General features: G+C 44.9%; 1 protein-coding gene across 1 annotated transcript; it reads right to left on the bottom strand.

The window, feature by feature from the left end:
• Nucleotides 1-6,697: 6,697 nt before the first annotated feature.
• On the bottom strand, nt 6,698-8,587 carry CER1 (cerberus 1, DAN family BMP antagonist). The gene is made up of 2 exons (XM_030567768.1): nt 8,057-8,587; nt 6,698-6,991 (listed from the first exon to the last, which is right to left on the bottom strand). Exons 1-2 carry the CDS (start codon nt 8,585-8,587, stop codon nt 6,698-6,700), a joined length of 825 nt encoding a protein of 274 aa, XP_030423628.1.
• Between the last annotated feature and the right edge of the window lie 5,798 nt (nt 8,588-14,385).

Consider the following 14,385-nt stretch of genomic DNA (forward strand, 5'->3'; position numbering starts at 1 on the left):
GTGGAGCTATTCCTTCAGCTGCAAAATGAGAGCGACAGTGAGAGCGACAGTGAGAGTGAGGAGTCAGACGATGATATTGAATCGCCTCACTGTGAAGACAGTAAATTGTTTGTAGCAGTAACAGACGTGCTCAGCTCTGTGGACCGGCGCGTTTGGGCTCGGGAAACCAGCACTCAGTGGTGGGATCAAATCGTCCTGCAATCCTGGGATGACGAGCAGTGGCTGCAGAACTTTCGGATGAGAAAAGCCACTTTCATGGCACTGTGTGCTGAGCTCGCCCCTACCCTGCAGCGCAGGGACACGAGATTTAGAGCTGCCCTGCCTGTGGAGAAGCGGGTGGCTATTGCAATCTGGAAGCTGGCAACTCCAGACTGCTTCAGATCGGTGGCGAACCAGTTTGGAGTGGGCAAGTCTACCGTTGGAATGGTGCTGATGCAAGTTTGCAGGGCCATTAATCGCACCCTGCTAAGAAGAACCGTGACTCTTGGGAACGTGCAGGACATTGTAGATGGCTTTGCAGAAATGGGGTTCCCTAACTGTGGAGGGGCAATAGATGGGACACATATTCCTATTCTGTCACCACCCCACCTGGCATCAGAGTATGTTAATCGCAAGGGGTATTTCTCCGTGGTTCTGCAAGCGCTTGTGGATCACCGTGGCGTTTCACTGACATTTACTCAGGATGGCCTGGAAAGATGCACGATGCACGTATATTTCGGAACAGTGCCCTGTTCAGGAGGCTGAGGGCCGGGACTTTTTTCCCAGACCGCAAGATCACAGTAGGGGACATCGAAATGCCCAATGTGATCCTTGGAGACCCCGCTTACCCCTTAATGCCATGGCTCATGAAACCATATACAGGGAAGCTTGACAGGAGCAAGGACCGCTTCAACTACAGGCTGAGCCGGTGCAGAATGACTATGGAGTGTGCTTTTGGCCGTTTGAAAGCTTGCTGGCGCTGTCTTTATGGGAAGCTAGATTTGAAGGAAAGCAGCATCACCGCTGTTATATCCGCGTGCTGCACCCTCCATAATATTTGTGAAGGGAAGGGTGAAAGATTCAGTGAGGAATGGACCTCCGAGGTTCGACGCCTGGAGGATGAGTTTGCTCAGCCAGAGAGCAGGGCTAAAAGGGAGGCCCAGGAAAGGGCTTCAAGGATTAGGGATGCTTTAAGGGAGCAATTTGATGCTGAGAGCCAACAGTAATGTTTGGTGCATTTGATGTGCTTTGCTTTACCTTGCTGTGTAATATTTACCACTTCCAGCAACAATAAAACGTAGTGAAAGAAATAGAAAAAAAAACTTTATTCAATATACAATACATAACAGGCAAGGGGGTAGGGGTGGTGGACTGTACATTTACAGGTTTTAATATGTCCTATTTTGATCAATATTCACTGTCTGCTGCACTTCAGCATTACTATGCTGCAGAATAATGGGGGTGGACTGAACAGGGTAAGAATTATAGTTATCAGGGCTGGTAGGAGATCTTATAGGAGTTGGGGGCAGCTGGGGATAATATGGAACTGGCTGCTGGAGAAAGTTGTTTTGTGGAAATACTGGGGAACAAGGAAGAGGGCTTTGGGAGGGCTGTGGGTTACCACGGTACATATTTGTCTGCATGGCTACAAGAGACTCGAAAGACTCAGTTTGGCGAGACAGGAGGCTTATCATCTGCTTTGTGGGTTTTTTGGCAGACAATTCCTTTCTCTTGCTTTCTGTTTGCCTCCATTCATGTACACTCTTTCTCCATTCATGTACAGTCTTTCTCCAATCCTGTACACTGCTTCTCCATTCATACGTCTTCTCTCTCCATTCCTCTGTATTCCTACTTTCTCTGTTGTAGTGGCTCATAACAGACTTGATCAATTCCTCTTTTGATTTCCTAGGATTCCGTCTCAAGTTCTGCAACCTACGTGAGGCCGGTGATACGGCTGCAGTAGTCAAGGTCCCTAGAAAACAGAGATAGAACCATGTAATACACAGAGGCATCATTGTTTATTATCACAGTTTGAAGGACTTTTGAGACTTTTGGTAGCATCCTTCTCACATACCTCACATAACACAAAGAGGGCAGCAAGCTAAGTCATGGTGAGCAATGGGGTGAGTGGTTTTGCCCCGATTTCCCCTTGGGAGTGGGAATTGACCACTGTGTCACTGGGGTTTATCAGCAATGGGTACAGGGGGTAGCTGGTGTCCTGAAGAAGGGACAGCAGTGAACAGGAAGGTGGTGAGCTAGCTTGGGGGGGGGGGTTTCTTTGGTCCGTGTTCACGCCGTCCTGACGGTGGGGGGAGGGGGAAACGCGGTGCTGGATGCCTGCTCGGAGGGGGGGTGGGGAACACCAGAGCACACCGCGTGGCTGCCTACGTGCTGGGATGGGGGGTGGGAAACACGGGAGCACACCGCGGGGAAGGATACCTGCTTGGAGGGGGAGTCGGGGAACACCAGAGCACACCGCGGGGAAGGATACCTGCTTGGAGGGGGGGTCGGGGAACACTGGAGCACACCGCGGGGCTGGATGCCTGTTTGGAGGGGGGGTTGGGGAACACCGGAGCACACCGCGTGGCTGCCTACGTGCTGGGAGGGGGGTGGGAAACACCAGAGCACACCGCGGGGAAGGATACCTGCTTGGAGGGGGGGTTGGGGAACACCTGAGCACACCGCGGGGCTGGATGCCTGCTTGGAGGGGGGGGTCGGGGAACACCAGAGCACACCGCGGGGAAGGATACCTGCTTGGAGGGGGGGTCAGGGAACACCGGAGCACACCGCGGGGCTGCCTACATGCTGGGAGGGGGAGTGGGAAACACCGGAGCACACCGCGGGGAAGGATACCTGCTTGGAGGGGGGGTTGGGGAACACCAGAGCACACCGCGGGGAAGGATACCTGCTTGGAGGGGGGGTCGGGGAACACCGGAGCACACCGCAGGGCTGGATGCGTGCTTGGAGGGGGGGTTGGGGAACACCGGAGCACACCACGGGGCTGGATGCCTGCTTGGAGGGGGGGTCGGGGAACACCAGAGCACACCGCAGGGCTGGATGCCTGCTTGGAGGGGGGGTTGGGGAACACCGGAGCACACCGCGGGGCTGGATGCCTGCTTGGAGGGGGGGTCGGGGAACACCAGAGCACACCGCGGGGAAGGATACCTGCTTGGAGGGGGGGTTGGGGAACACCGGAGCACACCGCGGGGCTGGATGCCTGCTTGGAGGCAGGGGTCGGGGAACACCGGAGTACACCGCGTGGCTGCCTACGTGCTGGGAAGGGGGGGCGGGGAAACAGAGCGCCATGGGCTGGGGAACCGTGAATCTGGCGCCCTGCACTCAATTATCCCTAAACTCTCAACAGGGTTTCCTACTGCCAGACATATCACTGCTGCGTGTTACCTGGGAAGAGAGGGAGGGTCTTCTACAGGAATGTGGATACCGCCCTGGCCCCTATGCAGCTTGCCTGTGTGCAGCCATGGTCCCCCCACCCCTCGCTGCACAGTGGATCGGACGAGTTAGCCTGACCGGGACAGGGACAACGGTGGCTCTCCCGATCAATTTGAGAAAGCAAATTGCAAACGCTCTTGCAGCAACATTTCAAGAGATTACCGAGGCAGATTACAGAGACATGATAGAGCAAATCAATGGGCTATTCCACGTTTAGGCATGCATGCAGGCAGCCATAACCAAAAGCCTCCTCTCCCAAAACATTGAAATCTACTTACCACAAGCACGATCCTCAGCTTCCTCCTCAACATCAGCTTCCAGCTGCTGCGACTGGCTAGCCTCCTCCGGGCTTGAGAAGAGCTCCTGGCTGCATGTGTCCTGGGACTCCGGGGTGTCTCCCTCCACGCCAGTAGCCTCACTGTCTCCGTCCTCTACAACATCCCCCACTGCTCCCTGCTCTGAACTCTCCATCGTGCTCCTAGGATTGGCAGTGGGGTCACACCCAAGTATGGCATCCAGCTCCTTGTAAAACCGGCAGGTTGTGGGGGCAGCTCCTGAGCGGCGATTTCCCTCACGGGCTTTGCAGTAAGCACTCCTCAGCTCTTTAATTTTTACCCTGCACTGCAAGGCGTCCCGTTCATGGGTCCTTCTCATCAAGGACTGCGATATCTGCCCATACATATCATAATTTCTCCTTCTGGAGCGCAGCTGTGTTTGCACAGCCTCCTCTCCCCAAACACTAATGAGGTCCTGCAGCTCTGCATTGGTCCATGCTGGGGCTCGTTTGGTGCATGGAGGCATGGTCGCTGAGTGATTGATAGATTAATTGCACTCCACACCTGGCTGAGCAAACAGGAAGGGGATTTTTAAATTTCCCGGGGCATTTAAAGGAGGGGTCAGGTGAGCACAGGGCAGTGGAGTTTGCTTGATTACCAGAGAGGCTTCTTCAGGTATGCTGGGATACCTGCTTATGCCACAGAGGTCAACAAAAACACTGGTGAGTCCAGCGCTGGATCCTCTACACCCGAGGCTCGACCGGGTGTACGGCCTGCGCTGCAAACAGGGAGTTGCAGCGCTGGTAGTGCCGTGCAGGTGTGTACACATCCTAAGTTGCAGCACTGTAACCCCCTCACCAGCGCTGCAACTCTGTAGTGTAGACAAGCCCAGAGACACATAGGGAATCAAAGTGATTCAGGCGTATGCCTCCTACTTACAAGGTTTTTATTAAGGGCCTGATTTTGGTTCATCACAGTTTTACACTGGTGTCATTCCACTGACTTCAATAGCTTTACTTCTGATTGATATCAGTGTGAGATCAGAATCAGACCCTAAATGCTTTACAGAATGAGTCACAGTTATTTTATTCAAGTTATTTTACAAAAATGTTGGTTATAAATTTCAGGTTCATTTACTTTACAAAAATAGCATAACAATCCCAACGTTCATAAATATTGTATTTTGTTCCTGCAAATTCATAACATTTTGCAAGTCACCTTCCATTGAGTGGGGTATCCCTTCCACTTATTCAAATAGTAAGTGAACATATTCAAATCATCATATTGCAGGGAAAGATCCCGTAAATTACTCCCATAGAGATGACAATAGAGTACACACAGCAACATTCCATTCCTCCTTGTCACATTAGCATCTATTTTGCACAGTACTGTAACTCAATTTTAAGAAACATCTTTGATCATTTAAAGTTGATTCTGGTAGCCTTATTCATCTGAATCATACCTTACTCTGTTGACTGTCCCATTTCAAGGTACTACTGAACATGAATGAGGGCAGCAAAAACCAGTCTCTAAATGAGTATTTAATTGATCTCACTCCCACCCAGTTATTGAGCTCAGGGCCGGCTCTAGCCATTTCGCTGCCCCAAGCATGGCGGCACCCCGCGGGGGGCGCTCTGCTGCTCGCCAGTCCCGCAACTCAGGTGGACCTCCTGCAGGCTTCCCTGCAGATGCTCCACCAGAGCCGCGGGACCAGCGGACCCTCCGCAGGCACACCTGTGGGAGGTCCACTGGAGCCACCTGCCGTCCTCCCAGCAATCGGCAGAGCGCCCCCCGCGGTATGCCACCCCAAGCACGCGCTTGGCGCACTGTGGCCTGGAGCCGGCCCTGATTGAGCTGTCTTCAGCATCACCAGAAAGTCCTCCAATGCAAACATGTCAGCAGCTAGGCAACTGCTTCATACTTTCTAATATTTTAAAATACTCCATTGTTAGTAGTATTTGTTACACAAACATTCTTTCTTCTCATGTAATAGTAATACTATATAGGACCTGATTCTCCTCTTACACTGGTGTAAATCAGGATTGACTCCTTAGAAGTCAATGGAATTACATGTCACCTTCAACCCTGTTTATGCTATGGATATTTCTCAAAGATTTCCCACCATTGCTAATGGTGGCTCACCTCCATCAGTGTTAGCAATACTGGGAATATCTGTTATAGATGAGGTCACCAATTGCTGCGAACATTTTAAATAAAGATGCTCAGAAAATGCCAGTTCTTTAAGGGAAACTTTTGTTCATCAAAAAAACAATTTTGACCAAAATGAAAATTTTGAGCAATATTTTTTATTTAGGTTGAAAAGTCCTTCAATGAAAAAAAGAAAAACACATCAATGAAAATAATTAGACTAGCTCTAACTTTAAGTTGCTTTGTTGCTTAGACTTAGGCTTTGTCTTCAGTGCAAAAAAAAAATGTGATTTTACATTGAGATAGCCTCAAGATCACCATCTCAGTGTAAAATGCTAGTGGAGACATGGCACTGTAGTTTTACCTCAGTGCAGCTAGTCAAGGTTAACCCCATGTGAGGGTTGACCTTGACTAGCTACATCACAGTAATAACTATCTGTGCTGTTACTCCATTATTACATTGAGTTAGCTATCTCAATGTAAAAAACACACCTCTTTTTGCAGAGAAAAGTCTGGCTCTGAGCAGGTCTAATCAACATGGTGTTTAAAACAGTGGTGACAGCTTTTGGCTCATATATGCTCAGGATCTCAACTTCGCTGACACCAGTGGAACTGACCCAGTGTAGCAAGAAGGTAACATTTTGAAGAGATTAGACTTCCACATCATGCTCCCCTCTCCCTCTCTTTCACACAGGGAAACATCTTATACATTTCAGGTAACATCCATGATGTAAAGAGATAATCTACATCTTCACATGGTTGATGAAGGTGTTTGACTAAAATCATAGTTTTTTTTTCTTTGCAGATGCCAATGATTATGGAGTTTAAAGGTGCTTTTAAGCAGATTAATTGTGCTCATATACATTTGAATGCAAGTCTGAATGTAGGGGTCCTATATCAGAATCTTTAATCTTCTGAATCTCACACTTGCAATCCTCCACAATCATGACCACCTTAACAACGGCAACAGACCTGGTGCAGTTCAGTTCCAAGCGTTTCATGATGAACTTGGTAGGCAAGCAGTGGGAACAAAAGGTGTAAAGACGATCTTCTGGGCCAGGAATGTGAAAGGAACTACACTTCCCAAAGCACAAGTTGTTCTGCACCACCACCTTTTCACAGTTCTCATGCACAATACTCTGAAACGGCAAACAGGTTGCAGTTACTACCTAGCATTGGCATTGTAAACACTTGTTGGCCCTGATCCTCCTTTCTTTGCACATTGAAAACTCCCATGGACTTTGCTGGAAGATGTAGACACAAAAATAATGGAAGATTGGGCTTATACAACTAATATATAAGTTTCTTATCTTACTGTTAGTTACTGTAGAATTCACACCATTTACAAATTATTTTAAGTAGCAAAAGAATTAAAGTAGTTACCTAGTGATATTGCCCACTTACTTGGACAGTGTTACTATAATATATAACTTGACATTTATGTGTATCATATTTGGTTCAAAGGGCCTTTATGTTTGAAAAATCACTACCAAATTTGAGTTGTGTCTGTAATATTAAGCACTGGTCTGTGCTGGAAGTTATAACTTCTTTGACTAGGACCAGTTGGTTGACTTTAACCAACATAGTTATGAGCCCAAGTGTGGACGCAATTATACCAGTATAAAGATGCCTTATACCAGGGTAGCTATTCCACATCCCAGACTTGAATCAACTAACCTGATATAAGCACTTTTATACTGGCATAACTTTGTCCATATTAGGGAGAGGTTAATGCTTTAATAATACCAGTATAGTTAAAGTGATACAATCTTCTAGTATAGAAAGGCTTTACTCCTCATTTTTAGTAGAACAGGTCAAGAATTTGAGTTTAGCCATAAAACCACAAACAAACCCCTGAATAACTGCACTGAGACTGATTGTATAAATGAACTTACTGTTCTTTCTGCTGTTCAGGCTAAACCAGGAAATATGATTTGTGTTTGATTACAGATAAAAAATAACCCCTCCTGCTCATTGTATATTGATTACATTGGTTCCCAGACCTGTATTCAGCAATGTGACTCATTGAACTAAAGCAAAAGATTTTTTTCAGTACTATTGGATGTCTATGAAGTGGTCTTGCTGCTAGCAAATGGAATTGACCTGTCAGGAAATACAGATGAAACAAGAGAGTGAAGCTTGTGAAGGCAGAATGATGGGAGCAAATACTGCTAATGGGTCTCTTGCCTGAGACCTGTTCTTACCTGGGAAAAAGGCAGCGTCCTGCAGGTCTCCTGGTACATCTCATTGGTCTTGATTGGCAGAACAACCTCCTCAGAAGCTGAATTTTTTTTAAACATGAAATGGTCCCAGAATTTTTTAGCATCTTTCCTGTAGGGGGGCTCAGCTTCCTTCTTGTTGACTGAGTCTGAAGGTAGGAAGTGCCTCATGCTTTCAGAATGGGAGGTCTCTTTTGGTGCAGTCCAGCTTCCCAGATCTCGGTGCATATCAAGCTCTACATATGGAAGGATAAATCTGGATGATTTTTTTTCTCCTTGCTTCCTGCTCTCTGTTGCCAGCTTTGGGGCTGCTACAAATAAACTTGGTTCTTCTAGGATTTCTTCATAGTCTATGGGATCTTGCACCAGCAACTTGCCAGGGCCCTCTCTTTCAAGCAAATCTTTATCTTGGTAGAAAAGGTGCTGAATTCTTCTCTTGTTCCTTTGCAGCTCTCTGCCTTGTCCTGTTGCTCCAAGACCTGAGATCACGAGCAGAGGAAGCAGCAGCAGAAACATACTAATCTTACTTGTGTGAACTTTTAATTTAAAAGTCCTGCAGTTTCAAGTGAGCGAAGGAAGCAGCGTGTAGTCTGCTAGCTTTATAAAGGAACTAAAGTCATTCTGTGGATGCTGTGGGAGATGGGGGTAGGGGCTACAAAGGGGAGGACCCAGGGTAACCAGTTAAACTCATTTACTGTAGATTATAATTATGATAAGAGAATTTCTGTTAATTCAACCCATCTTTTACTCCTGGATGTGTGTATTAGAAGTTCCTATCTAAAACCTGGTTCCCCAGGGGGGTGATTAGTTGGAAAAAAATGTTTGGATAAGTTGTTTAGCTGTAGTCTGGAAATGTGGAAAAGTTCCTGAATGTTTATTAGCTCATTCAACATGTCCTTTATATTTTTTCACATAATCTCACATACCATCACAGCAGAATCAAAAAGGGATGTCCTATTGTGATGAAACATCAGAGAAAGCAAGGGCGATAAAACAATTTCAAAACATGAAGATAGATTTGTAGACTTACATAGAGATACCGGCACACATTTTCAAAAAAGATCCTTAATTTAGATGCTTCATGTTTTCAGATCTATCAATTAATTTTGGGTGCCTTGGATATTAAGGTACCCTATCTAGGACTTAATTTTTTGACTTGAATTAGATTTCAGCTTCTCAGAATCTATGGAAAATCAGGCCCCACGTATCTGAAGCTGGGCAATCAAAAATGGAGGCACCTGAATTTAGTGCACACTTCTGAAGATTTGGCACTCAGAGACTTTTTGAAGCTCAAATAGTGAGTCACTGGCATGAGTGAGAACAGCATCTTGTTAATTTTCCACCATATCACCCTGTCTCTCTCATGTAAGGGAGAAATAACATGTTTGTACATGAATAAAATGGACATACTTTTAACAAAACTGTATTAACAATTAATTCATTAAATAGCAATATGATACAATATATCTGTTCATACATATTCACATCTTCACATTCAGAATAGCTGTTCAAAGATGTGACATGCAATTCCCGTAGAGCCTAGTCCTTCAGCACATAGTCCAAAATCTAGCAAAACTCCCATTGGCAACTAAACCATATAAATCTGGATAATTTTTGATTAACAAAGCAGAAAGTGTGGTACCACCAACTCCCAAGAATGCTGTTCTGGGCTTATGTCATATATGCCTTTTAGCGGTTCCATCTGAAAACTAATTTGCCTCTAACAATTTATACATTAGATTGGATTATAAACAATATTCAGACAGCCCCAGTTTAAGAAACCACTGCTGTTAGCTACATTGTGTTACATAAATAATAAATTGTGCTAACAGCATTCTTAATCAAGATGTTTCTAATCTATAGGTATGTTGGAAATATCTGTCGAGGACAATTTTTTTCTCACTTTTGAAACTTGCATGAAAGAATTGCCAAAAGACAAGAAAGAGATTAAAACCATGCAGGTTTTAGTTTAAATTGTGCACCTATAGATCCCAGGTTAGACCAATACAACAGAAAACCCTCCTCAAACTATAACACCTATTATTTTTGAAGATGAATACCAATACTTGCCATTTTAGTACTAGTATTTAGTGTCTACACATCCTTGATTCCACTTGAATATCAATAAGCTGTTAGACTGACTTAAATCAAGGTGCTGCCAATCTGAAGATTAGTGTTAAAGACTTAGTTAATCTATGATAAATGAATGTCATTATTTGTCTTTCACCTCAGAGGGCTTAGTTTATTGCCCTCTAATTGGACTAAACCTATTGCCCTGCAAAGTTCTTGTGAGACACTGACTTGCAACATTTATTGTTGCTATGCATGTGCATTACAACATCACTAGTGCAAAGCTATTTGAGATTTAGACCTTGTCTTCACCATAAGGTTAACCTGAATTATAATTCAAGTGTTGCTCTAAACTTGTGTCCCATCACATACAAAAACTTATTACTCAGGCATGGCGGTGATTCCAACTTGAGTTGGCCAGCCCAACAGGGTATATAGGCTTCAGCTTAAACCACAAACCACGATAAGATATGCCTCCAGAAGTCTTAGTGCCACACACTAATGGTGACAAGCCAGTGTGGCCATGGCAGCTCACATGCTAAATCACAATGCAGCCACTCTCACTTGAGCTGGACTAACTCAAGATGGGTAACTCAAGCGTAGAAAACTTAAGTTAACTGTTCAGTAAAGACATACCCTAAACATAAGGTCTTAAATCTAATTTCCTATTTTTAGTGTCTAATAACTTTAACTGATATAATGTACTAAAATTTCTCCTATCTAGTGCAAGTTGAATAATAACCATTATAAATTATTTAACACGTTTTCTGACATTAAAAAAGTCAATTATATTTTAAGATTATTAATTTAGCTACAGGACTGGACTGATAATAGACAGATTTATTTGTATCTTGGCCAACACACCTGGTATTGAAACAGGAGACAAAAAGGAGTTTTCACCAGCAAAGCTATTTTTCACTTGCTTTGTTTAAGCTGGAATAGCCCTAAAACAGATTAAAAATGTTAAATTTTGGCCATGATCTTGAAAACACAATTCTATGCAAATGCATAGTCCCATTGCCTAAGGACACTCATATGCAAATTTGCAGGAGAGTGAGAGAGAAAGAGTGCTTGCATATGTGTGTGTCCTGATCCGGCTCCCCTGAAGTCAACAGAAAGACTGTCAGCAAAGAAGGTACACATGAGCAAAAGCAAAGTATTGCATACACGCTGTGCATTAGGTCATTTTATTATTACAATTATTTATAGTTCAGTAGCACCTAGAGGTTAGTGGCAGAGCTGGGGAAAACACCCAGGTTACCTGAGTTCCAGGCCAGTGCCCTAGCCACTGGATCATGCTGCCTCTCTGCAAGTATAATGCAGGGGTCTATACTCAGCCCTTATTTCCTCCAGATCCTCCCTGAATAAGGTAAGATAACTTTCCCCAGCAAACTCGGAATAGAATCTTTGGTAATAATACAAAATATTTACAAATCCATTCCTTGAGACAAAAAATAACTATCTGCAACGGATGTTGGACTAGGGAGACTGTCATTATAACCCAGTAAAGCAACTGTCACATTCCTACAAAACGCAGTATAGCAATATATATATACACAACTATATTTTTTCTGCTTCAGTATTTGGGTAAGGAGTATTGTTGCTCCATTTTGGATGTTAAATTTTGTGGGCTAAATACCAAGCTCAGATTCAAACAGACTTTCCCCCCATAGTAGCATTTTTTTTTTAGTACACTGCTATCACTTGAACTAGTCACCATTAATGCTTTCTAATCTTTTAAAGCACAGAGATCTACAGGTGACAAGTGCTTTGAAAATGCAAAGTATCATTATTCATTTGCTTCAGATTGTTCAGTCGTCATGGACATAAATTGAGTAATTAGTTACACTGCCAATTGATGCCTAAAAATAATTCTTAGGCAATGGTGGAATTATTTTCCCTCTGTTGAGCTAAATAGAGTCATTATAGTATAAATTATGAACAACCCTTTAAACTTCTATCCAGAGAAAACTTTTAAAGAACCCATTTAAAGACCTCAGAACTAATTAAATACTACTTTACAGTGCCTTCCCCAGTTATTATACATTCCAAATAAAACCCTCTTTTTATATAGTTCATTGAGTTTTTTAAAAGGCAGAAAGAGTCATATACATGCCTTTCATAGTACAGTTACAATAACTAACCCAATAGGCCTGTGAGCGATATAACAAGACAAAAAAGATGATGGCTTTTACATCTTTACAATTTATGTACATCACCTATTTCCATTGCAGTGAGGTTCTTAAAATTTTTTGCTAATTTGTACAGCAGAATTTCATCCACATCTTTATAATGTTTTTTTTTTATAGGCTCATCCCAACAGGAATAAAACCAGCATTCCAAGCTGACGCCAAAATTTAGATCCTAAGTTTGAAAAGGTTGCCCTTGATGTACAATAAAATTGCAGTGTTAAATGTGTTGGTCCTTTAGCCTTACCATATAGTAAAAAAACCCAATAACATGGGCAAATCTACACAGAAATATTCATTTCAGAATGAAATAAGAAGCCCAACTACAGAACACAATTTTTAAGAGAGAATCCTAAAAAATGAAAGAGGAAAGAAGGGGGCAGGGATGACAAAAATAATTAGGAAAGAAGTCTGAAGATGTTTGGAATAAATATTTTTTATGAAATAAAACTTATGAGGTCAATTTTCTGATTAAACATTTCTGACATAAAGAATGAAAATAGTAAAAAGTAGCATAACTCTGGTATTGCAGCTATTTTAGTCCTACTATCACTTTAAGAGGCTATGCAGCATGCAAATGTACATGACTAGGGTGGGAAGCCCTCACCATAGGAACCCTAATCCTAGTTCCAAGTGCCCGACCATTAGGAAACCTAACCATAGGGCAGGAAGCCCTACCTATAGGAACCCTAACCCAAGCTCCAAGTGCCCTATCCTTAGGAACCCTAACCCTAGCTCTATGTGCTCCAGCCATAGAAACCCTAACCCTAGGGAGGTAAGCCCTACCCATAGGAATCCTAAACCTAGCTCCAAATGCCCTACCCTTAGGATACCTTACTCTAGTGCAGAAAGCCCAACACCTAGAGACGTTAACCCTAGCCCCAAGTATTCTACCCTTAGGAACCCTAACCATAGACAGGGCACCCTATGCTTAGGAACCCTAACCCTAGCTCCAAGTATGCTACCCTCAGGAACCCTAACCTTAGGACAGGGCGCCCTACTCATAGGAACCCTAACCCTAGCTCCAAGTGCCCTATCCATAGGAACCCTAAGCCTAGCTCCAAATGCCTTACCTTTAGGAACCCTAACCCTAGGACGGGAAGCCCGACGCATAGGAACCCTAATCCTAGCTCCATGTGTCCTACCCACAGGAACCCTAACTCTTGCTCCAAGTGCCCTATGCTTAGGATCCCTAAACCTATCTCCAAGTGCTCTACCCACAGGAACCCTAATTCTAGCTCTAAGTTCCCTACCCTTAGGAACCCTAACCCTAGCGCAAGAAGCACTACCCATAGGAACCCTAACCCTAGCTGCAAGTGCCGTACACTTAGGAACCCTAACCCTAGGGGAGGAAGCCCTACCCATGGGAACCCTAACTCTAGCTTCATGTGCCCTACCTATAGGAACCCTAACCCCAGGGGTGGCTCTAGGCACCAGCAAAGCTAGCACCTGCTTGAGGCAGCCCATTTGCAGGGGCGGCATGGGAGCTGAGAATCATCAGGACGCTCTGGGAACTGTAGTTCCTTGGTCAGCTCCCTGCCTATAGAGCCAGCCCTGGAGCAGGAAAGAACTACATTTCCCAGCAGTCTCTTGGCCACTACCAACTGGAAAGGAAGGAGGGGGACCTCATGGGGCAGCATGCTGTGAGTGCTGTGAATTGTAGGGAGACCATATTTTAATATTCAAAAAACAGGACACTCCAGTGGGAGGGAAGCCCCACCCTGTCACCATCCACTCCCTCCAACTGCCCCTCACAGAAAGCCCAAACCATCCAACTCTCTCCCCCCCCCGCTCTCTGATCACCCCCTCCCGGGACCCCTGCCCCTCAGGACCTCACCCCCTATCTAAACACTACTGGTCCTTGTCTCCTGATTGCTCCTTTCTGGCACCCCCGCCCCTAACTTCCCTCCAGGACCCCACCCATATTTAAGTGCCGCTGCTCCTTGTCCCCTGATTGCCCCCTCCCGGGACCCCTGCCTCTAACGGCCCCTTGGGACCCCAGCCCCTATCTAAGCCTCCCTTCTCCTTGTCCCCAACAGCCTCCTCCTGAGACCC

Source organism: Gopherus evgoodei, chromosome 6, assembly GCF_007399415.2.
Source record: "Gopherus evgoodei ecotype Sinaloan lineage chromosome 6, rGopEvg1_v1.p, whole genome shotgun sequence".
NCBI classification, from domain to species: domain Eukaryota; kingdom Metazoa; phylum Chordata; order Testudines; family Testudinidae; genus Gopherus; species Gopherus evgoodei.